Raw genomic sequence first — 24920 nt, forward strand, 5'->3', positions numbered from 1 at the left:
TCGATTTATTTTTATAGTTTTTTGTTGTTGTTGCTGCATCAGCCACGCTTCTCTAGCTGTTAGAGGGTGTGTGTGTTTTATATGGAGAACTTCTTTTAGGAATACCAAACAAAGAGGAAGAGGGATGCTGGATCCATGCTGCATCCGTCTCGGGACCGCAGAGGCACCCATCGGTAGCCTGGAGGTGGAGGAGGAAGGGTTGGCGAGAAAAAAAACGTATGTATAGCACCTGAATACACCAGCATGATACAAAAACACAGAAACGTTTCCATTTAAACCCAACTGACCTTCAGGAATGCTGACGGTGAGTGAGAGGAAATACAATGATGGTCACACAATGTCACCTGATGTAATTTAGCCCTTTGTCTGACTCCCAACCCCCCACCCCTGTCTCTGTGGCTCACCTTTCTTCAGGCTGGTGAAGGGCAGCGTGTATTGTCCTACAAACTCACTGCTGAGGAGGCCGGTCTGCTCTCGGACACAGAAGCGGAGGAGGCAGAGCTCCGGGACGCTGATGCTGAAGTTCATGGCAGAATCCCAGTAAGGACTCAGCGCTGTGAGGGTAATGAGAAGGAACCAGTTTGTTAGAATCAATAAGCATCATTGGGTTTAGTTAAAACCACTCAAATCAATAATGGGTTGAATTACCATCTGTATTGTCAAAGGTCTCACTCGTATGAACCAACAGAGAATCATTACACAACCCTTATGCATTTTTTAACTGATTGTTTTGGATTTACGGCCCCAAGTGTTACTGCCATGGTTCACTGGGCCAGGAAGTTATTTTTAGTGAAACTATTTTAAAAATCAACTGTACATTAAAAGGCCATAATTAGACATCCTAGAGACAAGTAAGCAATTCATGTAGCTGATGAACATAGTGTAGTAAGTAGCAGCTGAACGACAAGATATTTTTCTCAGGAGCTGGTGGTCAAATTTAGAGCAAATATTCATCTCATATTCACCTGGGCCCAAGAGTTCAAAGCTTTTAATCTCAATCAGATCATATCAGATTTATCTTTTGGGGAGTTCAAAACCAAAACACAGGATTAGGATCACTTTGATATCAGATCAGGAAATCCAATCCAAGCTTTAATCTGGATCAAATCTTCAAAACGGGTAGTTCAAACCGACAACACAGGATTGGGATCAGTTTGATCCCAAAAAACTGTATTATCCTGATCCCACCAGAGGGGTGAATTTCCAGTGGATTACCAGAGCAAAATGTACTGTACAATTTATTTTAAAATATGTTTCAATTTAAATTAGATGGCAAAGTTTGTTAACTGAAATAATACACCATTTTTAGCCTTTATGGGAAATACATTTTATTTTTCCATTTTTTGCTCACGTTTGTGGTGGCCTATTTTGTTTTCAACCAAATGTTGATGACATAAATGTTTATGCTCATAAAAGTATCACAACAAAGATTGTCAATCACAAATGTAATTTAGATTAAATTAAAAATATCTTAAACAAAAAAAAGTCCATCATCTGTCATCACCTTTCAAAAGTAATTGCAGACAATAGCATCTCGCCTTGCACCACCACTCAGTCTCTCATTTAGAGGGAAATCCATAGGTGGGCCTAGATCATCAGCAGGTGCGAGGGGCACTGGGGGATCATCGATGTCAGAGAGGGGGACTCTGCGATGGACAGCGATATTGTGTAGCACAATACAAGCCAGTGTTATTTGGCATGCTCCTTGGGGTTCCACTCTCAGATAGTTGAGGCATGCAAAACGCCTCTTCAGTACTCCATTCAAGCGCTCAATGGCACACCTTGTTCTTCCATGGGCGTTGTTGTAGCACATCTGTGAAGAGTGTTGGCCGTGGGAAAAGGTGTCATCACCCATGGTAGGAATGGGTAGGCACTGTCGGCTAATATAACTCCATCCGGCCTGTTGGTTTGGAATTCAGTGAACAACCGGCTCTCTCTGAAGATACGTGCATCGTGGACTGACCCAGGCCATCTCACAACACAGTTGGTGATGGTAAGGTCAGCATCTCCCACAAGTTGCACATTGAGGCTGTGCCTCTCTTTCCTGTTGACATATTCCCTCTGACGAGGTGCTTGAATATGTACATGGGTGCAGTCGATCACCCCAATGGTGTTGGGTATGTCTCCCAGAAGAAAAAACTTCTGCTTCACTTTGGCAATCTGGCCATCAGTGGGAAAAGTCACAAAGTGATCCAGCAGGCGAGCCAGTGCATCAGACACAGCTGTCACCACTTCACCCACTGTTGTCCTGTGGACTCCCATGCTGTCAGCTATGACCTCATAGAATGTTCCACATGCGTAAAAGCGCAGGGCAATGAGGACCTGTTCCTCTACAGTCAGAGCATGACTCCGCAAGGTTCTGCACTGCAGTTGTGGCCTGACCAGATCAGCAATGTAGTTGATGTCATCAAGTCCAAATCGAAAACGATTGTACAGTTCTTCTGTTGTGTACTGTTGGAGAGGTTTGGGGCGCTCGGTGTAGACCCTTTGGCGGTAACCTCTCCTTCCAGCATGGAAGATGTGAACAATCCCTGCCATGACTGTGTTCTGACTGTTGTTTCAGTCAGTAGGCCTACATCAGTCTCTGAATAACAACTAATTGCAAATACACACCTGGAATGAATGTCCAGATTGGTTAGGGCCTGTGGTTAATTATGTAATTAATAGCAAGGCCAGACCTATAAAACTAATTGCTGATCTGACCAAACCATTGAGTTGGAAAGATGGACAAAAAGGGGCCTAATTTTACATCTGCTGAGACCCATGCACTGCTGCTGGGTGTAAGGAACAATTATGACTCCATAGTTGGTAGCTTTAACAGAGAGGGTGGAGCGACTAAAGTAAAGAGCGGAATATGGATGGAAGTTACAGACAATGTGAATGCCACAGGATCTGGACACAAGAGGACGGTGGACCAAGTGAGGTTGAGGTGGAAGAATTTGAAGCAGCAAGCTACCAAAGACCACAGCCAGGCTAAAAACCCACAGATGGGTAACACACCATATAAAAGGGGACAATACACAGATGTGGTACTTGATATCATTGGTGGTCAGCAGTCACAATCTTTACATGGAATACCAAACGTTGTACTGGATGGTGAGTCGCAGATATGTGTGATTTTATCCTTGTTCCTATAGAACTACAATTATTATCTTGTATAATTGTTATTTTCATAGTACTACAATGGCTATATGTCTTACATAGCATCCTAGTACTACAATTGTCCAGGTTGCATGCTTGTGATCATCTTATTAAGGGGTATAAAGTATATTGATAAACTTTCATTTCAGGTCATCAATGCACCTGATGTGACACACACCATTGAAGATGAGGTCCTCCTGACCCATGTGGATCCAGAAGCTGGACCTTCAGCCAGGCCTGATGACACACTGCAAGAGCCACCTCTAAAGAGAAAATGCAAGCGCACCAGAAAACCAGAGTAGAGGGATGATGCCTACGAGACTCTGCTGAGCCGTGAAACGGAGAGGGCAGAGATGCAGATCCGTCTGGCCGAAGAACAAATACTGCAGTGCCGGCTTCAGCAAACTGAAACCTCACTGAGAATTCAGCTCCTCAAAGCACGCCTGGATGATCCAGCTGCCTTTGAATGAATGCTTTATTGTTGTTACCCTAGTGGGAGTATTTTTTTTAATTACAATTTCATTATGATTTGATGTCCTTTATGTATTTAAAAATATAATTAAACATTATAGATGTCTCTGCAATGTGGTCTCTTGTCTTCCTTGTATTATTTTTCATATCCACTAGATGGCGATCGGTAGGATTAAAGCACTGATATTCAGGATCTAGTCATCTTGAAAAATCGTAATCTGGATCAGGTTGATTTTATCCTGAATTGCTTTGAACTCCAGGGACAAAATGTGGCCGACTTGTCTGATCCTGGATCACAAAAAATGGGATTTCAAAATCTGATCGGATCTGATTGAGATTAAAAGCTTTGAACTCTTGGGCCCTGGTGGCCAGAAACACAAATCCAAATGAACGCTAACCCATGTTTACCACCTTATAGGGTGATTATGGTAGTAGCATGTCAGTGTTGTGTTTATAGCTTTTAACTGTAGGTAAGAAAATACACTATTATAAAGAAGTTGAATTAAAAAAAAATCGTTTCGAGAAGGTAATATTTAAAATAATACATTCTTTAGTTTCAAGTACAGAAAGTGTTATATTCCACAAAGTAAGAATCCGAGTCAGAGGGGTTCTGGTGTGAATTAGTGTCTTAGCTTATTGTTAAACTATACCAACAGTTATGCTAGCAATTATGTGAGTCTGCACTTGGTGCTTATTGACCTTATACTTATATGTTTACCAGGTATTATATTTAACATGTAAACCATATTAGTCTAACATTTAAGCATGCTAACTTTTGCTAATTAGTACCAAACACAAAGTACATACTGGTGGTTATGATATTAGTTTTATCTGGTATTTAAATGTATAGTCAGACATGCTTAGTAAGGGAGAAAAAGTAAATCTATTAAGTTATTAAAATTCATCCTGCAGGGGACTGAACGTGTGCAAATCAGTCCAGACTAAAGTATGGAGCTGACCGACAAATGACTTTGGTATCCGGAGAGTGAATAAATGATTATCAGACCCACAACAGAAAATATAATAATATTTTTTGTTGCAATTTTACAATGACAGATGAGTAGAGCACACGTAGACAACGGATGAGTCCTCTCTGCTGCAGTTCTCAATCTTTTTCTTATTCAAAACAATTTTCCCGAGTTCCTCTGTTACATTCAAATTTGTATCCAAACCCACATTCATTTATTTCCAACAGTGACCTTATCTGATACATAGTTTGAAATGATTTTATGATTTATCCCCATGAATAAATACTCTGCACCCTCTAGGACCTTTACTATCTCACCCTCCCCCTCTCTCCACCTCCCTCTCTCCCTCAACAATACACCGTTGTATCTCATCAATTTCCTCTTTTTTTAAATATTTTTTTTAAATATATTTTTATTGTTCAGTTATAAAGTAAACAGACATTGCTCCAGATAACAGAACATACAACAAAACATGTAACAACAAACAACTAAACAAAATGTAACGGGGGGGGGGGGATGCAAGGATGACTTCCTAAGACAGCTGATTGTGACATACACTGGACATTACATACACAATACATTATACATTACACAGGAGATGCCATATTGACAGGGTCAGACAGGAGGGCTGCGGACAGTGAACCGAATCCTCCTGTCTCCCCTCAAAATCCCCCAGCAGAGAAGCTGCACGCTCCATGTTCAGTAGGTCCAGATACTCCCTCAGCCATGAGTCCCTAGTAGAGCAGGCTGGTTTGCGTTCCTTCCAGTTTAGTAGGATGAGTCTTTTTGTGGCTAAACAGCCCAATGTCCAGAGCCGATCGGCAGTCCAGCAACATTGCCATGTGGCTTGAGACCCATTAGACATGCAATGGGACATGTAGGGGAATTAACTTTTAAAGATTCAGACATTAAGGATATTACTTCTGACCAAAGTTTTTTTTACCGCTGGGCATTCCCAGAGTAGGTGCAACAATGTACCTCGCTTGCCACATTCATGCCAGCATAAGTCTCTGTGTTTATCTTGGATTTTGTAACAGGGGTGATGTAAGCTCTATTGAGAATTTTGAACGGTATGATCCTGAATCTTACACATTTAGAAGAGAACATAGCTGACCTCCAAATGGAGTTCCATTGCAAAGCAGACAGAGAGATATTCAAGGCATGCTCCCAGGACAGTTGGACAGGAGAATAGGTATTCGGGGCAGCCCTAGATAATAATTTATAAATGTTAGAGACCACACCGGATGATATGATTGCTTTCTTGAGGCGCTAGTCCTCTTCCATAGCATGAAGCAGGCATGGCTCCCTCCTTACATGTTGTACTAATAATAGATGCTAGTTGTGCATATGATAGAAAAGATGAGTCTGAGAGACCATACTGATTTTTGAGTTGTTGAAATGGAAGGGTTTGGTCTCTATATATCTGTCCGATTGTAGTAATACCAGCCCTCTGCCAGATATTATTACTTAAGGTGCCTCCTCCTGCAGAAAGACAGGGGTTACTCCAAATGGGGCAAGATGGTAAAGAGAGCCCCTCTATGTTGAGTCTCCTGTGCAGTTGCTTTATAATAGAGCATGAAAAGCGGATGATGGTATTATCCATTGAGGGTGGTAGTTTTGTGCAGTACCACATTGATGCCAGAGATATGTTTTGGTTAATATCAATTTCCTCTTGATATTATATTCATTTTCATGGTGCCCGTTTCAAAAACACAAGCTCAGAGCAAAATGCAACATACTCTATTTTCTATAGTGAGTATCATTTGAAATTGTAGTCGTCTGTCAAAAACTAAGACACCTGTAGGATAAACCTCCAAAATGGATAAGTCTGGTGACAGTTTTGTGCACTAAATTGTGGAGCCAAACAGTCAATTTCACATTTGTCACCATTAAAAAAATTATAGACCCATTTCTAAATTGTCAGTTCTGGCTAAGGTTCTTGAACGCCTAGTGAGTGAACAAGTAAAGGAGTATTTATGTACAAATGACATCCTGTCTAAACATCAATCAGGCTTCAGAAAGCAACACAGCACCATCACTGCCACGATGAAAGTGGTGAATGATATTACGAGTATTTTAGATAATAAGCAGAGTTGTGCAGCTCTATTTGTTGACCTATCCAAAGCTTTTGATACCGTCGATCATCGCATTTTGAAGCAGAGGCTGGTCAGTATTGGCATATCCAGCCATGCAGTGGGGTGGTTTGTGAACTACCTCTCTGAAAGGTCCCAATGTGTTCAGTTTGATGGGCTGTCTTCTGAGTGGTTAAACATCACTAATGGTGTACCACAAGGTTCTGTTTTAGATCCGCTATTATTCTCGATCTATATTAATAGTTTAGGTGAAAATGTCAAAGGAGCAACCTTACATTTTTATGCAGACGATACCGTTATGTACTGTGCAGGTCCCTCGATTAACGAGGCTGTTGTTTTCATTTCATTTCAAACCTTTATTTATTCAGATTGGTCCCATTGAGATCATAGATCTCTTTTTCAAGGGAGACCTGCAACATATAGATTCCACATGAAACATAAAACAATAAAGGACATTATACATTATATTTACAGGATACATAGTTATAGACATTTACAAGTGCCCATTGTATCAGCAAGCATTTCATTTTGCCTAGCTTTAAAAACATGCAGAGGAATGAGATTGCTCAGTTTCAATTCTTGCTGAAGATTGTTCCAAGCAAGTGGAGCAGCGCACATAAAAGCTGTCTTACCTAAGACAGTCCTTGCTCTTGGCACATCTAACAAGACTACATCATGTGACCTCAGACAATAGCTGCTTGCAACTCTCTGTGTTATCAGAGAGCAGATATAATACGGGAGTTTACCCAACAAAGCTTTATAGATAAACGTGTACCAATGACTGAGCCTCCGTACAGAGAGTGATGGTAAACCTGCCTTGGTATACAGTGTACAGTGATGTGTAAGCGCTTTACAATTTGTGACAAATCTCAGAGCACTGTGATACGCAGCATCCAATTTGCTCAGGTAATTGGCAGGTGTATTCATATACAACAAATCCCCATAGTCCAGCACAGGTAAAAAGGTCACAGTGACTAGCCTTTTCCTGGCCTCAAGTGAGAAACAGGACTTGTTTCTGAAAAAGAAACCTAGCCTAACCCTCAGTTTTTTAAGCAGGTTATTGACATGAAGTTTAAAAGAGAGACAATCATCAAGCCAGATACCAAGGTATTTGTAACAGGCAACAACTTCAAGTTTTGTTCCTTGCGTAGTTACAATATCTAAAACAGGCTCTGGTGTCTTTTTAGCTTTTGAAAAGAGCATTACCTTGGTTTTATCCACATTTAAAAGAAGCTTTAGTTCAGAGAGCTGAGTCTGAATAGTGTTAAAAACAGCCTGTAATTTAACAACAGCCTCCTGAATGGAGGGACCTGCACAGTACATCACAGTATCATCCGCATAAAAATGTAAAGTAGCTTCATCCACATTATCACCTACACTATTAATATATATGGAGAATAAAAGTGGTCCTAAAACAGAACCTTGTGGTACACCATTAGAAATGTTTAACCATTCAGAAGACAGTCCATCAAAATGAACACATTGGGACCTTTCAGAGAGGTAGTTCACAAACCACCCCACTGTAAGGCTGGATAGGCCAATACTGAGTAGCCTCTGCTTTAAAATGCGATGATCAACGGTGTCAAACGCTTTGGAAAGGTCAATAAACAGAGCTGCACAACTCTGCTTATTATCTAAAATAGTAGTAATGTCATTTACCACTTTCATCGTGGCAGTGATGGTGCTGTGTTTCTTTGTGAAGCCTGACTGATGTTTAGACAGGATGTCATTTATACATAAAAACACCTTTACCTGTTCACTCACTAGGCGTTCAAGAACCTTAGCCAGAACTGACAATTTAGAGATTGGCCTATAGTTATTTAAAATAGTTGCCTCCCCTCCTTTCAGTAAAGGCAAGACATAAGCAGACTTCCATACTTTTGGAATTGTGTTCGTGCTGAGGGAGAGGTTAAAAAGAGAAGTAAGAGGTGGAGCAATAAAATCTGCAGCTATCTTTAAAAAGAAAGGTTCTACGTTGTCCGGGCCAGCCGGTTTCCTAGGATCTAACTTGGATGATGCTTCATGAACAATACCAACAGTTAAAGGAGTAAAACTGAAAGGGTTTTCCAGACCACATTGTTCAGAGTCAAGGATTGGAGCGTTCACAGGAGCCACACAGCCAAACAGAGAGCCACAAGACACAAAATGCTCATTAAAGCAATTTAGCATAGTAGCCCTGTCTGATATAGTGCCAGATGCTGTGGTAAGGCACGGAGGTTGCTCATTTGGGATATCACCAGTGGAAATCGATTTTATGGCTTTCCAAAATTTCCTAGGGTTATTCAGGTTTTCTGTGGTAACCGACAAATAGTACATTGATTTAGCACTTTTTATTTGAGATGTGAAGCTATTTCTTAGCTGCCTAAAACGTAGCCATTCTACCTCTGAGCCTGATTTCCTAGCCTTAGCCCAAGCATTATTTCTCTCATGAAGGAGACTGGACAGCTCAGCAGAAAACCAGGGATTGTTTCGTCCCTTCACTCTAAATTTACGCAGAGGTGCATGTCTATCTATAATTTTCATAAAACCAAGATAAAAATAAGACCATGCAGTTTCTACATCAGCACACAGATCCATTTTACCCCAATCAAAATCAAACAGATCATGCACAAAACCCTGCTCCACAAAGTGTTTTTTGTCTCTCTTTGTGATGACACGTGGTTTAACCTTTTGGACCTTAGTGTCCCTAATTGTGGCTACAACACAATGGTCACTCACATCATTAGCAAATACTCCCACAGATGAGTATTTATGTGGAACATTTGTTAAAATCAGATCAATTAAGGAGGATTTATTTGGGGACTTAATATTTGGGCGAGTAGGACTGTCTATAATCTGGGTAAAATTCAATGAGGTACACATGTTTTTAAAATCCTCTGACACAGAAGTTAACCAGTCCCAATTAAAATCACCAAGCAGCACTATTTCCTTGTAGGAAAGTTGCGATAACAGTTTTGCCAAAGACGATAAAGAGTCCTTGACAGCCGAAGGAGCCCTGTAGCAGCCCACCACCATGAGCTGTTGACCCTTTGTTACCTCAATATTCACGGCTAAAAATTCTAGCTGTTTACTAACAGATTTGGAAACCATATTAGTTACACAAAACTTATTTTTCACATAAATGGCAACGCCACCACCTTTTTTAGGCCGGTCAGTACGATATACACTGTAACCATTTATGTAAATGTCAGAGGCCAAAATGGATTTATCTAGCCACGTTTCTGATAAGACAATGACATCAGCATCAGTCGAACTCGCCCAAATACGGACAAAATCTAATTTAGGTAACAGACTACGCACATTTAAATGAATTAAACCTAGCCCAAATCTAGATATAAAATCAGCAGGAGAAGCTATTTGACTAATACTGCTCAGTGGACCTGGATTTGGCTGTACATTTCCTGATAGTAACAACAATAAAAATACCAAGCACCTTTTCCTCTTAATCAACACACATACATTGTCAGCTGATCTAGAGTCACCAGCAAACTTCGCGAAAGTGAGATTAGAGTTTAAAAAACAATTCTGAAGGACCATCGTGGCAGGCATGTGAGAAAGACAAACATTTTCCGAAATGAATGTCCGCGACAGTGCAACCAGCAATTGTTAAATTACAGGCTGTTTTTAACATTATTCAGGCTCAGCTCTCTGAGCTTAAGCTTCTTTTAAATGTGGATAAAACCAAGGTAATGCTCTTTTCTAAAGCTAAAGCTAAAAATACACCGGAGACGAGCTTTGGATATTGTAACTACGGAATACAACTTGAAGTGGTTACCTGTTACAAATACTTGGGTATCTGGCTTGATGATTGTCTCACTTTTAAATTTCATGTAAATAACCTGCTTAAAAAGCTGAGGGTTAGGCTAGGTTTCTTTTACAGAAATAAGTCCTGTTTCTCGCTTGAGGCCAGTCACTGTGACCTTTTTACCTGTGCTGGACTATGGTGATTTGTTATATATGAATGCACCTGCCAATTACCTGAGCAAGTTAGATGCTGCGTATCACAGTGCACTGAGATTTTTGACAAATTGTAAAGCACTTACGCATCACTGTACCCTGTATACCAAGGCGGTTATGCCATCACTTACTGTACGGAGGCTCAGTCACTGGTACTTTTTCATTTCCAAAGCCATGTTGGATAAACTACCATCTTATATCTGCTCCCTGATCTCTCTGCGAATTGAAAGTACTTATTGCCTGAGATCGCATGCTCTGGTTTTATTAAATGTGCCAAGTGCTAGGACTGTCTCAGGGAAGAAAGCTTTTAGATGTGCAGCTCCACTAACATGGAACAGTCTGCAAAAAGAATGGAAAATTACCAAGCTAGTACCACTACTACTACTATCTGGACCCTGAGTCTGTAATAAAGTTTTCATTCATTCATTCACTACATGTTTTTAAAGCTCGGTTGAATGCTACAAAATCAGATGCTGTTGGTTCCTGTACATGTGGTTAAATATGTAAATTGTAATCCCTGTACATGTTGCTGTATGATGTCCTTTTGTTGTTCTGTTGTTTATGTTTTTATGTCTTCTTGTGGAACATACTGCTGCAGGTCACCCTTGAAAAAGAGGTCATTGATCTCAATGGGATTTTACCTGGATAAATAAAGGTTTTAAATTGAATTGAATTGAATTGAAAAAAAGAGTGAATAGTCCTTTTGAAGTTGGTGTTATGGTTATAAAATCACTGTAGCTCTTCCTCCTGTGTGCAGTGACTGTCAGCTCCATGTTTCCAGTCATAGCCATAGTGCATGACAGACTTCTCTTCAAAGGAAATCCACTTCTACATTTTTGAAAAACTCATCAGCATACTTCTCAGAAGCTTCTGCAGCTCACTGGAAAATAGATTTAAAAGGAAGTGAAAATGCTGTCATCGAAAAAATGACAAAATCCAGATATGGTAATTTCCATGTGTTTCCTTGAAGGATTAGATACATTGCCCTACAGCAGTGATTCTCAAATGGGGGTACGCGGACCCCTGGGGGTACGTTGGGGTACTGCAGGGGGTATGTGAGATTTAAAAAAAAAAGAGAAAAAAAAGGTTAATTAAAAAAATACCATGCATGATTACAAAAATAATCTCAGTACAATAAGTTACATAGAAAACACAATTGTATATAAAATATTCCTAGAGCCACCAAGGGGGTCCTCATATAAACATGTCAAATGTGTATGTATTTTATAGTTTTTCACAATATATCATTTTGTTCATTGGTTTGTTAAACATATGACTTAAATTGAAAGACTCCTTGGAAAAATCTGTTTTATAAAAACGTTATGTTATTTTTTTTCATGCATAGAGATGAAAATATCCTTAGTTTGTTGTGCATGCACAAAGGAGTTAATAAATCACACACTGAGGGAACATCACTACATTGTAATCATTTATATAGGCTTTTTCGATCAAAAATGTTCAGGTCGGTCAGGGGGTACTTGGCTGAGAAAATGTTTCAAAGGGGGTACATTACTGAAAAGAGTTTGAGAAGCACTGCCCTATAGTATGCTGATACCCATCATGTTCTCACAAAACACTTTGTTTTATGATCAAATACCTCCAAAATGAATGTCATTTCAAATAGCCTCTGCTGCAGTATGTATTTATTGCTAATTAGCATTAGTTATAATTTGCTAAGCCAACGTGGTAAACATATCTGCTCAACATCAGCATGTTAGCTTTTTCCTTGTTGGCTTGTAATCATGCCAATTTTTCAATTAGCCTAAAGCACTGCTGTGCCTATTGCAGCCTCCCATTTCTGCTAGTATGACTTTAGACTGTCTTTTGTTTTGTCTGGTGTCTCTATTCCCAATCTTCCATTATTAATGCAATTTCAAAATTCAGAATAATTCGAATTATGGCTCACAAACCCCAAAAACTCATTTTAGCTTCTGATAACATAATTAATGATACAAAAATGAATATAAAAGAGTTACAAAATTAAGGTGGAACAATCAAGATATCTTGATCTCCCAACAAGGTCACATACAGTTGGTGTTTCAGTACTTACAGTTGTTTTTGACAGTGTGTGTGTGTTTTCTGTTCGAGTCAGATGAGGTCCCATAAACCTCCACTGTGACGAAGGAGTCCAGAGGTTTTCCACTCCTGGAGATGGGTAAGTTGGACCCGCTGAACACCTGTGGATAAACACATACATGCAGTGCTGGTGGTCACACAGGGCGTGTTTGAGAATGTAATTGTTATCAGGAATACAAACAGTACATGATACAACAAATAAGAAAACAGGAGTGGCAGTTAGAGGGGAAAAAAGACGAGAGGGGAGAGGGCTGTAATTACACAAGTCTGGAGAGAGGCTGGCTTATCTGCAGTCCTCTCACACTGAGCCTTCCCTTCCCCGGCTCTGATCAAAGACAACCTGCATGTACTTATCACGACATGCCCGGCTTGCCACTGATGGAGCTTTACAGTGTCCGGACCAACATTACAGTCCCATTCCTCTCTACAAAGAACATGCATTTTGCTCATCAACGGTTACAACGGTAAAGAACAGTTTGCAGTTATAATTCATACATGACTTGCCATTTGTATTGAAAAGCTGTCCATTGTTTGTAGTTGACAGGGTTATGCTAAACAGGCCCATGAGAGTTCAAGGGAAAAATATTGTTTTCCTGAGAAGATGAATAATTGACCGTTTCAAGATTGAAAAGTCAACACTCTGTTATACCACTGACTGCTCCTCGTGACTCTGAGTTCAGAGCTGAGTCAAGATTGCAGAATTTTCCCTGAAGTGATCAAATAATGCAGAATGATGAGGTGAATAAATATAGGTAGGGTTTATGTACCCAGGGTACCAAAAAAAGGGAGTGCATCACATGTATATTTCATGCACTTTGCTGTGAAGGTGACAAGTGTGTGTGTGTGCATACTCCTTTTAGAATGTAAGTGCATGCATCCTCATGAACTGTTGTCTGATATATCCTTCATCAGAAAACAGCAAAACCAAGTTGAAATACTGTCTGATAGGCTTTAGCATCATATTTAATATTTATAAAAGGTTAACAACTGCAATACTGACTGAGCTAAATCAATTGAGGAAATAGCTGCAGATCCAATTGAAAAACAAACACATTTGCAGTCATTTTAAAGGTCAGTTATTGTAATTCTGAAGGAGGGATTTTCTTTATGATTCATGGCTGTTCATACCACTCTGATTCGGGCAGAGTAACTATGATTCCCTCGTCGACCTCCTCTGCTGTACGTCTGTATGAGTCCCATGTGATCCCAGGCAATTCCACATATTGTCTTTGCAGTACAAAGCCTCGGATGTCTCTAAGTCCCACAATAATGTTTTACATAAGAGGGAACTGTTGTATCTCCATAAGAAGAGTTAGAAGAGTTAGTGTGTGACAGTCTTCCTGATGGCACACTAAAGAGATGTGACTGTTCTTTACAGCTTCATCCATCCATTGTTATGTGGCTTAGATTCAGTAAAAGTGCTGCGATTACTGTCCCCTAATATGCTAAAAATAATGACTTATTAATTGTGCCCCAGGTCTAATTGCATTATATCACCCTTATGTCTTTATTGCCTTAACTTTCTGAGGGACATAATGTAATTAAACGCAGACACTCTCAGGGAGATTTACATTATTGCTGGTTCACAGCATCCGGCAGGAAAGCATTTATCTTCAGGCTGAGAGTCGGACAAGCTGTGTATATTGTGAGGCATAGACAAACACACACATGCACACACACACACAGTCCGTTAACATTACACCTTAATCCATAAATCCGCCCTGAGTGCATTACTGAGTGTTCAGGGCTTCATGGCTGTACCTTGAGCAGCAGGTGTGTGGGTTTGAGGCTGCGATCAAAGCACTCCTGACTGGACATGAGCACCGGCGGCTTCAGGACGTATCCACAGCCACCGTTGTCCTGGAAACGTCCGTCATTAAGGTCCATAGGCATGCCCAGAGACTGGAAATTGAGAGCCACTGAAAAACACCATGGGACATTGAAAAAAAGGGATGTATTATTTTTGTAGAAATAGTTAAGAATACCTTAACGCTTGTTAAAATGCAACGAACAGCGTGAGATAATCTCCTGCGTACCTTCTCTCTTTTAAGGCTCTTGTTCTGCAGGAGGGAGCTAAATTATACAATAACTTGAAATGTTTCCTCAACAATAGCGTACATTGCATCAGGGACGCATTCTAAATCACCAACTGTGCAATAAGTGCGCCTGTAGTGAGTCGTCTGGAGTGCAAAGCTCTGTTTTGGCATGTGTGCGTATCATGTCTTCACTGACTAGATTGTCGGATAACAAAGCAGCACATGTAGCCTAATCCTGCTGACAGATAAAGATACATCTCTGCTGGATTGGATTTTGCACTTGTGAGTCGACATGGATAAATGATGGAAAACACTTTTAGTTTTGTCCTAACAAAACCCTGCAATGCTACCTTCTAAATATTGTTATATAGGTGCATGTGAAAGGGTCCCAGTGAATGTTGTGTTCATGTATTCTGATGCTCCGATGCTTTGTACCGCAGTCTCCTGCAACTGTGAAAAGGTCTCACCATCTGCACAGCTGCCACCGGAGCACGTAGACGCTGCGTGTCAGAATCAGTGTCTGGCTGGCTGAGCGATGGAGACGGATGAGGTGCATGTAAAGACAGACGAGGTGACAGGCACACCAGCCAGGGAAGTGCCAGACAGAGAGGGGTGGTGACTTTAAGTTCAGGGGGAATCATGCTCTGCCAGAAGGCTTGAGGATGTCAAGTTCATGAATTAATTTAGTTACTGTCAGGACTCAGGAGCACAGTCATGTTGAGTCAAGCCCAATTATCAGGCTTGACTCTAAAGAAATGAAAATGCCGTGACGCAGACAAGGATGGAGTTTAAAGTGAGTGAGAAAAAAATACACAGGGAGTGCAAATCAATTTAGAAAATGTGTGATAAGGGCCAAGAGAGGACTTGCTTCGGGGCAAACACAGATGAGGTGCTCAGGTTGTGAACTGGAATGAAATGTTCTTTTCACTGCTTATCGAAAGGACACTTGGACAGGTTGTCCTTTTTCAAATTTGGCAATTCTGAGTTTCTCGCTGCACTTCTGTTCATTCCTAAAGCTTATAATTAATTGTGCTGGTTGCTCAGTGTGTGGAGCACTTTTGTGATTGTTGTTGAAACTGCTCACACAAAGGGAATTCAATTCATTATCTTTCATTACCTTTTTGAATTGAATTTAGGGTTTAATTCTTAAAATTCTAAAAATAGTTAAATTAATTGAAGTTACTTAAAATTAGTTTAACTGATTAATTTGAGGAAAATGAAGGAAAAATGTAATCCTTGACAAAAATATATAAATAATGCATATCGCTCAGCATTAATCTTCTAAGTTTGGAAATGTGTTGCAATTTTACAAAAAGGTGGAATCAGCATTGTTTGCTAAATCATACTTATAATAAATGTATGCGTGTATATGCATGTGAGCATATTATGAACCTTTACGTCATGCCTTCTGTTTGCACACAGGCAGGCATAAACTCGCCCTCTCCGACTCACCGAGCTGTGAGCCGACACTCCAAAACTCCTGAGGGTTGTAGTTGGAGGACGACGTCCTGGAGCCTGCGGGGTAGATCCTGCTGAGGAACCTCTGGTTGTGCCGAACAAAGGCTGCAGCTGAGAGAGGACGCACAACAATCACAGGTCAATGTCTCCTCTGACACAATAATGACACAGCTTAAGCCTATACAGAGATAATTCCCATGACACCATCCACACCAGACACCCTCTGTCTAAAACCAGAGCCCAGTCTGCTCTGACTGGTAAACTGGCCGGCTCTGCTGTGATTGGTCAACCGCTTAGAGATGTCCCACCCCTTAGCCTATCACAGACAATGTGTTGGCTTTCTAGCCAATAGATCGCAAGTGTTACGGAAGTAAACAAAGGACTACAATGGAAGCTTTCAGGCAGTGGGGAGTGTGTGGGAGTGAAACCATTTACATGTTCAAAAAACCTATATAACACACAGGAAAGGAAAAACCCCAAAAGCACAATAGGGCCCCTTTAATAATTCCAATAATACACATTTCAGTTTTCTGAAAATGTTGACATTACGTATATGATTCTTGACACTTTTTTGTTAACTTTACCGATTAGTGAAAAAGGATCGTATGAGTATTATTCATCGTTTTACTTAAGCCTAATGTCAAATGGAAATGTGAAGAAAATACCTGAAAACGAGCAAGTCGTTTGTCCTGATCAGGTTTCTAACGCCTGTATAATTGTATCCATTTGGATAGACTAGAGAAAAAGATGCACACAGCTTCAGCTTCAGTTTGTGTGATCGCAGCAGGGCTGTGTGTTTCCCTGCAGGGCTTTAGGATGACAAGAGACTACATGATTTTTAGATTGCAGAGGCTGTTTATGCTCCCTTCGTACAAGCTCGTAATACAGTTGTATGTCTGTAAAATGTCACTCCTCCTCTGCAGCAGCAGACTTCCTTTCTCCACATCGCAGTTTCTCTAACGTACTGCCGCCCCGCCGCACGATGGCAGTTTAACTGATTATCAGTTGATTCGAGCCTCTGTGGGCTGCTCCACTTCCCCAACAGTGAGCGCATAATGCACATTCCTGGGCTTGTGCTGTTTTGCTTTATTCCCTGTAAAGTATTCCCCTATCTCGCATATGTCATGTTCAATATGCCTTCGCAATTAAAGAAGTTTATGGCACGAGATGTAATTGCATTTGTCGTCCAAAGAGGATCTACAGAGACTTCTCCTTTGAGCTGAATGTCATTTTAAATCATGTGAATCTGCTGTGCTCATCAGAATGAGATTTTGTAATACTTAATCCATTATTCACTGTCTTTATTACTGTACAGCCAGGCTTCCTCTTTTTCCTTCCCATCATTTAAACTCCATACAAAAGATTCTACCTGAGGCCTTGGCTAGCTTGCGCGCTTTCTTCTCTGCCATTGATGTGTTCTCGCAGTAGTTCTGATTGTCCTTTGAATGACTGAAGCTGATGAACTTCACAGACTTGGTGTACACGACCAGGTCAGATAAAGCCTCTGCTACTGCCACCTTCTCCTTCTACTCATCACATTTAGGGTAGAGAGGAGGACAGAGGGTGTGTTCACCAAATTGCAGCAAAGTGTATAAAATACAAGAGTTAAACTGTACCTTTATCATCTTATGATTGAAGTATAGCAGAGAGCTTTTCCTAAATCTATCTGACTTACTTTTATCTTTAACTTTTTGGAAGACCAGAACTTTGCTTTGGTTTGAAGATCCTCGTCCTCCTCATCCTCATCATCCTCCTCGCCCTCATCTACACTCTCCTCTGTCTCTGTGCATGATGGGCCCTCCGTGTTAATGTGAGGCTTAAGCTTTTTGTTCTTGATGAGGATCTTATACTTCAGGTCCTGTTATTCCCGCACAAATACACATAGAGCATGAGTTCAATCGTGAATAAAGCAATGGCACCTTAATCATAGGCACCTTCATTCATCACACTGTTTCATCAGTCAAACAAACGTCAAACTTTCCCTGTTCCTGCATCCGCAAACGTAGGAAACAAACATAAAAAAATGCCTACTCTCTGATATGTATTCTTTAAAGAGTCACTCTGTTGCCAAATCCACATTAGTGCATATGCGCAGCAGGTGGATCACACATATGCTGCTGTATTTCACCACCAGTCTTAAGATCTGCTTTTACCATACAGGGCTCCTTATGCAGATGAGCTGCAATATGCTAGAAGTAAGAAAGAACAACAACATTATGGTCTGGACCTGGAAGCAGCCCCATGGTGAGCCACACGGCAGGAAGTAACACTGTCAACTTCTCTGTATGCACAGGCAAAATATGTACTTCTGCTAACATTAACAACCCTTAGGAGTCCCTTAGGAGTCCATATAGCATGGACATTATACGATTCAGAGCTTCCTTTGGCACTGCACTCTTTCATTTTTCATTGCAGTTACTAGTCTAAATGATAGGAGGGCTGGAACAGAGGCTTTGCTTGTGTTGATGTAATTTAGGAGATGATTTTGCCCATGTTTACTGTAAAAGTTGAATAAAGTAGAGTAATAACTGATTTCCAAACCGTTGATCTAAGTGGTCAGATTGGAGTATGTGGTAATGAAGAGTTCTCAGAGTTTTATATCAGTAGCGCTTTCATAATTGGATGGTAACTTGGGTGTGAAGCTGCATGAATGTTGCACATGAACTCTGATTTGGTTTAAGTTGCTGTGGGGTTAACAGTGAAGATGAGACCATTAGTGCTGGGGCTCCTATCTGAGCCCCAACTTCCTGAGTCACAACGATAAAGAACGATATGGGGAAGAAAATCTTATATGCACTCTCAGGATACAACACAACTCATTAGTTGCAGCAAAATCCCAAGCAGTAGAAGGCAGAAGCAGCAGAGAAACTCCATAGAGACGGCACACATTCATCCCCTAGCAGAGAAAAACCCCTTCATCCTCCTCTTCATATTCAATAGGAGTGACTTCCCTGCATGTTTCAGGCCAGTCGCTCAGTGAAGTGTCGGGCCAGACGCTTTCAGAGTCAGAACCCAAAAAGGGTAATCAGTAAATGAACAATCAGCTCAATGACCTCTTCATGTTCAAAATAATGGACACTCTCCATGATCAACTACCTCACATTCGATGTTTTAAATCCCTGAGATTAAAGAGCCCTGCAAAATCCAGGCGTCCATTTACCCCTGCATCCCAGAGGAGGAGAGGCACAGGAAGGCTCAGTCAGAGGCTAATGAGGCCCTTAGTGACCACCGAAAGGTCTTATTTTCTCCTTGTTTTGCTTTGACAGGCGATGATGATTTAGACTACAAACACTATAGCTCTGAAATAAAACACAGATGTTGCTTCAGATGTACCACTCTCTGCTCTTACGTTTGGGCTTGGGAGGTCTCCAGTGGTCAGGTGATCCAAGGGAGCTCTCAGCAGCTTCTCCCCCAGGATAGAGACAAGGTACTTAGCCATGACTTCTTGCTGCTCCTTAGAGCAATGGTTTTCTAACGACAGGATCACTGGGTAGGCCGACACCTGTCAAGAAATAATCACATTATAAAAGGAATCACAATTTCCAACAATTAGCATCAACCTGGATTGTCTGCTTTCTCTGCAGGCTCTTAATTCTCCCGACACATCACAGATAAATGAACTGAATCAAAGACTACTTGTAGGCAAAGCATTTTGATGAGAGAGGCTATTAATTAGAGAAAATGTTTTTATGTAGGCTCCCAGAGGCTACAGAAGCAGGAGCTGCCGTAAATATATATCATGTAACATACTACAACATACCTCGAAGGCATGTTGCTCCACAGTGGTGATGACGTCCTTAAAGAGTATCTTAGTGGTCAGTGTGTAGCCATGGTAGACTACAGGCTCCATATCCGGCCCATCCCAGCAGTCAATCTCCAGGCAGCGGCAGCCTTTCCTCAGAGCACTGCGCCACACAAACACACACACACATAAACGCCTGATGCATATAAAGACACTTGCACACACACTGAGCTGTAGAAACTAAGATAAGCACTTATACAGAGTGAGGAATTTGAAATGAGCTGATTCCTTTCAACACGCAGATTCAAGCCGTCATAACCACTCTTATGCATATGACAAATTGCTGCAAAGTATATAATACATGGTAATAAATAATGTATCGCAAACATTGAACTGTCATTATTTATCAAAACAGCTTTTTCTGCTTCTGCTCCTCAAATGGTGCTGTTACATTTCCATTTCTGTGCTTTCTGTGCATAAAAAAATATGGTCGAGTTTATGCAGTACAGCATTTGTCTTGGTGCTGATATTGATTATTCATGTAGATTTCTCTTGGAATTGGACAGAAGTGATACCACTTTCACAGCAGGCTTGCGGGCAATGATACATTTTCTTGCAACCCTGATGCAGAGTTATATCACCCTGGATATTTCTGCTTGTTGGTAAATCCAATCTTTTCCCAAGCTTGTTGCCATTTTATGATGACACACTTGTACAGTATGTGTATCTGCTGTGAGTTTCTTCAACAGTTGAGAGTCCAGGCTGTTCTTTCTCTTTGGTCACAGAAATGTCATTATGATCGTATTGCTCTTAGTTCATGCATGGCAGAGTTGCATTTGAAAAATCATCGCAATTGTGAACAAAGTAGCATCATATTGTCACAATATGATTGCTGTCTGCATTTGGGTAAATCATCTGGTAGGTTACTTTTGATCTAGTTTATTTAATCTCATTACATTTTGGCTGTTTTGTCATTTGTCTTCTCGATTAAATCCTTTTTTATCGTTTTCTTGAATTGTACAGTTTAAAGGTGGAGTAGGTACGTTTGAGAAACCGGCTTGAGATCGCTAGAATTTGAAAATACACAACCGGAGAAAATCTGCCACTTCCTTACAGAGCCCCTCCTCCAACACACACGAACGAGCACATGACCAATGAGGGCACGAGATAAGTGTGTGCCCCGATGGAAGGCTGACAGGCAGCTATCTTCATCCTCCAAGTTAGACAATAATGTCAGACTGTTTCTTATTCAATCCTATTTTGATAATCTACAACAAAAAATTACCGTGATTTGATTATTAACATAAACAAATATGCATGCTTAAGTTTCATTGTCAGCATATAGGCTCTTGTGAATTCTTTATTTCTTTATCCAACAAATAACTGTGGTAATTGTGTTCCCCCTCCCACCTGTGAGATAGGTGGGATGGACACTTTTTTACTCCTGCCACTTCGTTCTCCTCTCTATGATCATTTCATTATCGAAGTAAACCCCGGCTGCCAGGCCGCTGTATTGGAGGGTTTCACTCCACCAGCCGGCCTCAGCACTCAGCACTTTCACAGGGACCATAAATACGGTACTTCTGCTTCCATCAGCCCCTTTTGTAATCACCTCCATTGTCCCATAAAGGGACCACAGCAATTTCACTGTGCCTCAGCATGAGTGGGTCAATGAAATGAGAGAATCCTGATAACACACATGTAGGTCTGGGGAGACCTTCGAAAGAAAGGAATAGTCATGGAGACCTGTTTTAGATCAATATCAGAGCTAAATGGTGATTAAATTGGCCTTATCAGTAGTGTTGACTTAAATTAAATAACAGATCAATGAAATACTTTTTAAAGATTCCATTAGATTAGTACATGTTGGCTTCATATACAGATTAATCCTGTATTCCTACCTCACATAGGCATCCTGATGGCTCTTTCCTACTATCTGATCTCCAGTCAGATAGGTGTTGTGTGATGAGGAGATGAAGTAATGGGTGAGAGGCTGGTCCATGGATGTATACACAGAAGTGTGGGCCTGGTCGAACACACAACAGTCTTTAGACTCCATGTATCTCAGGAATCCTTCAAATGTCATGGATCTGCTTTCTCTGGCTGGAAGAGAAGGATTGAGCAGAGTACCACTTCTAGCAACAATTTAAAATCAGCATTGGTTAAAGACTACACCAGCCAACTAAAACAAAAGCTCTATCCTTGTCTTAAAATATTAAAACAAATCAAATGAATATCTAAACTAAGAGTCTAGACATGCCAGTAACTTTGTGAGGCAGATGACACAATGCTATGCTAACGTTCTGTGGTTGGCAGCCATGGCAATGTTTAGCAGGAATAACGCTTACCATGTTCACTATTTTTGTCTAGCATGTTAGAATGCTAAAGTCTGATTATTTTTAACCAAATACATTGCACAGCTGAGGCTGACGGGAACGTCATTAGTTTTCCTGGTATTTAGTCATAAACCACCAAAGTGGGATGCATGCTCTGGCATCATTAATGTCTGTACAAAATGTCAGTGCAATCCATCCAACGGTTCAGTTTACATATTATTATAGCCACTAGTGAAGCATATAGCTTCTTCAAAATGGAGCAACAACTTCAGTAAACCATGAGACTTGGCAAGATTAACATTACAATTAAAATGAATCATCAATCAAATCAACTCCCACGGATCGGTAGTGTAAGAAATATTAAATCACTGTTCTGAAAAAATGTTTACATTGTTGAATTAGTTTTAACATGATAGTCTCAGGTGTAATAGTTAACATTAAGAACGACTGTAAACTAGTTTTTGGTGCCTGGTATTGTGCAGCTGGCTCACTGTTGTGGAATATTGTGATGCTTGATACTGGACTAAAACCTTGTTAAGATAACAAAAAACCTTGTTTTAACTGTAACTTTTCTGCCAAAGTCAAAATGTCTGCTGTTGAAAATGTAGGTTGCTTAAAGTTGGATAATATGTGAACTGGCGTACATTCTGAAGTTTAGATGTCAGTTTACATTCAGCTGAATTACATTTTTAGATGAATTCCCCACGAGGCATTTTAAAAGCTCAAAACTGCTTCTCGAAACTCTGTCCTAAGTGAAAAAATATGGTTTAGTTGCAGCCCAGATGTGAAACTTGTCTTGTTGTTTTTCTTCCTTCTGTTGTTTGTGATTCTGTGAATTAGCCAGCAGTACACTGGGCCCTAGAAACATCTGGTCTACTAGTCCACAGACGCCCGAATCTTCCATTTTCCTTCTGTCATTCCCACCCCCTGCCTCACGACTTACAGCAAATCACTTTGTCCGCCTGGCATCATTGAAGCTTAAGCCTTGACTTCTGTTTTAACTAATTTAGCACCATTACATGACAAAGCCTTTAAGAGTGGATGTTTTTTTACAAATGTTATGAAAAAGCAGCCTGACATGGTACACATCTCTCCCTATGCTTACCTGTCTCTTCGATCTCATATCTATCAATCAAACTGTCTGCCTTCTCTTCATTGGCTGTGAGCTCGTTCTGCTCTTTGTGGAGGAAACGGAGGAGGGCACAGGCAGGTAAGATAGTCTGTCCTGAGGAGTAGGTTTGATACAGATGCTGAATTTCAGCTCTCCTTGAAGGGGGGGCCTTGTCTCTCTGCATCTCTTCCTGCACACAATTACCATAACCTCTTAATCCCATTGTGGTCAATTCCTGGTTGGTATTCTAAAGTATATACTTGAAAAGTCAAACTAGTTTTAAATGAACAAATTCAGAAAAGATAAGAAGGCTACTAATAATTTAATGCCTATGTCTGCAGCCAGGCTGAATATTTGTCATGATAGTCTTTGAAAGAAGAAAGCATTGAATTTAGGTCTTTTTTTTACAGCACTATACTTTAGATTATTCCTAACGTTGTCATCTTGTACGTATTTCAAAGAAATAGCACACCACCTGCTCTCTAAAAATATACAGGAAATGGTGAAAAAAAGGCCAACTCCGAGATGTATCCCTGCTTTTACCTGAGCTCAATGTTGAAAAAAAAAAATTCAAACTCAGCATGAGAGAGAATAAAAGAGAAGCCAGGGTCTTTACTCGGCACAAAGTTCTCCCACCCTCCCTCTCCTCTCTGTATCTCCCCATCAAATGCTAAGGCAACATCTGTGTGACTTTCTCATTGAGTCCCTCTCCTCTCCTTGTCATTCCTCTCAGTCAGTGAGACCAAAGTGTCTGTGACTTTCCCTGGCTTTGTGTGTATCTCTCCCTCCCTCCATACCTTTCATCTCTCTTTTCTGCAGCCCTTGACAGTTCAGACATATGCCTAAGCCGGTGTTGTCACCAGGTACCCTGCAGCATGCCGGCCCCATGATGCACCTGTCGCCTCAGTGTGAGCAGCACAAAACAACTGCTATCATCTCCATTAACCTTTTATACAGTTATTTCAACCAAAATATCCCTTTAAGTGGTGTATTATGTCTAATATTAACTAAATATTAACCCAACAAAAGCCACTGATCACACACTAAGTTGTGGTTAAACCATTCTCACACTTGCTACACTAGCTAGTATTTGCCAGTAAAGGGAGGGAATTATCAGAGTGACTGAGAGTCTCCTGAAAACTCAATAAGATATTGTGTAAACAGCCTACCTTAGATTCTGGTGATCTCTAGGTCCCTGTAGAATAGTTATTTGGTAACAGGATATCAACTAGGTATAAAAACATTTAAAACAATTTCTGGGGGAAGTAAACAAAGGTGTTGCCATAGTGACAAAACATTCCGATTCTATGAGTTAAAACAACAGTGAAGATCCAACAGGGCAGAGGAAGACTTAAACTCACTCCGTCTGTCCCCTTGAGTTATTTCTGATCAGAGCAGTGGACTTGGAGGTGAAACACAGTCAGAATATGAAGAAAGGATAATGTGGAGAAAGAACCTTTGCCTTCATGTGCCTGCCTGCTGATAACTCACTCTAAAGACTTTATATCTCAGTGTGATTAGAAGTGTAAAA

General features: G+C 40.6%; 1 protein-coding gene across 4 annotated transcripts; it reads right to left on the reverse strand.

Moving 5' to 3' along the window:
* LOC117448605 (1-phosphatidylinositol 4,5-bisphosphate phosphodiesterase zeta-1-like) lies at positions 1-24640 on the reverse strand. 4 transcript variants are annotated; one of them, XM_034085924.1, is made up of 12 exons: positions 24559-24640; positions 23384-23579; positions 21844-22045; positions 19961-20105; positions 19550-19702; positions 17876-18058; positions 17570-17726; positions 16195-16311; positions 14468-14625; positions 12681-12807; positions 405-554; positions 1-178 (listed from the first exon to the last, which is right to left on the reverse strand). In XM_034085924.1, exons 2-12 carry the CDS (start codon positions 23571-23573, stop codon positions 96-98), a joined length of 1665 nt encoding a protein of 554 aa, XP_033941815.1. In that variant the 5' UTR covers positions 23574-23579; positions 24559-24640; the 3' UTR covers positions 1-95. The 4 variants fall into 4 exon arrangements, with proteins under 4 accessions (XP_033941815.1, XP_033941816.1, XP_033941818.1 ...); XM_034085925.1 differs by lacking the exon at positions 23384-23579 and having other exon boundaries at positions 24559-24581; XM_034085927.2 differs by lacking the exon at positions 24559-24640 and having other exon boundaries at positions 21844-21968; positions 23384-23487.
* Between the last annotated feature and the right edge of the window lie 280 nt (positions 24641-24920).

This window comes from Pseudochaenichthys georgianus, chromosome 6 (genome assembly GCF_902827115.2).
Source record: "Pseudochaenichthys georgianus chromosome 6, fPseGeo1.2, whole genome shotgun sequence".
NCBI lineage: Eukaryota > Metazoa > Chordata > Actinopteri > Perciformes > Channichthyidae > Pseudochaenichthys > Pseudochaenichthys georgianus.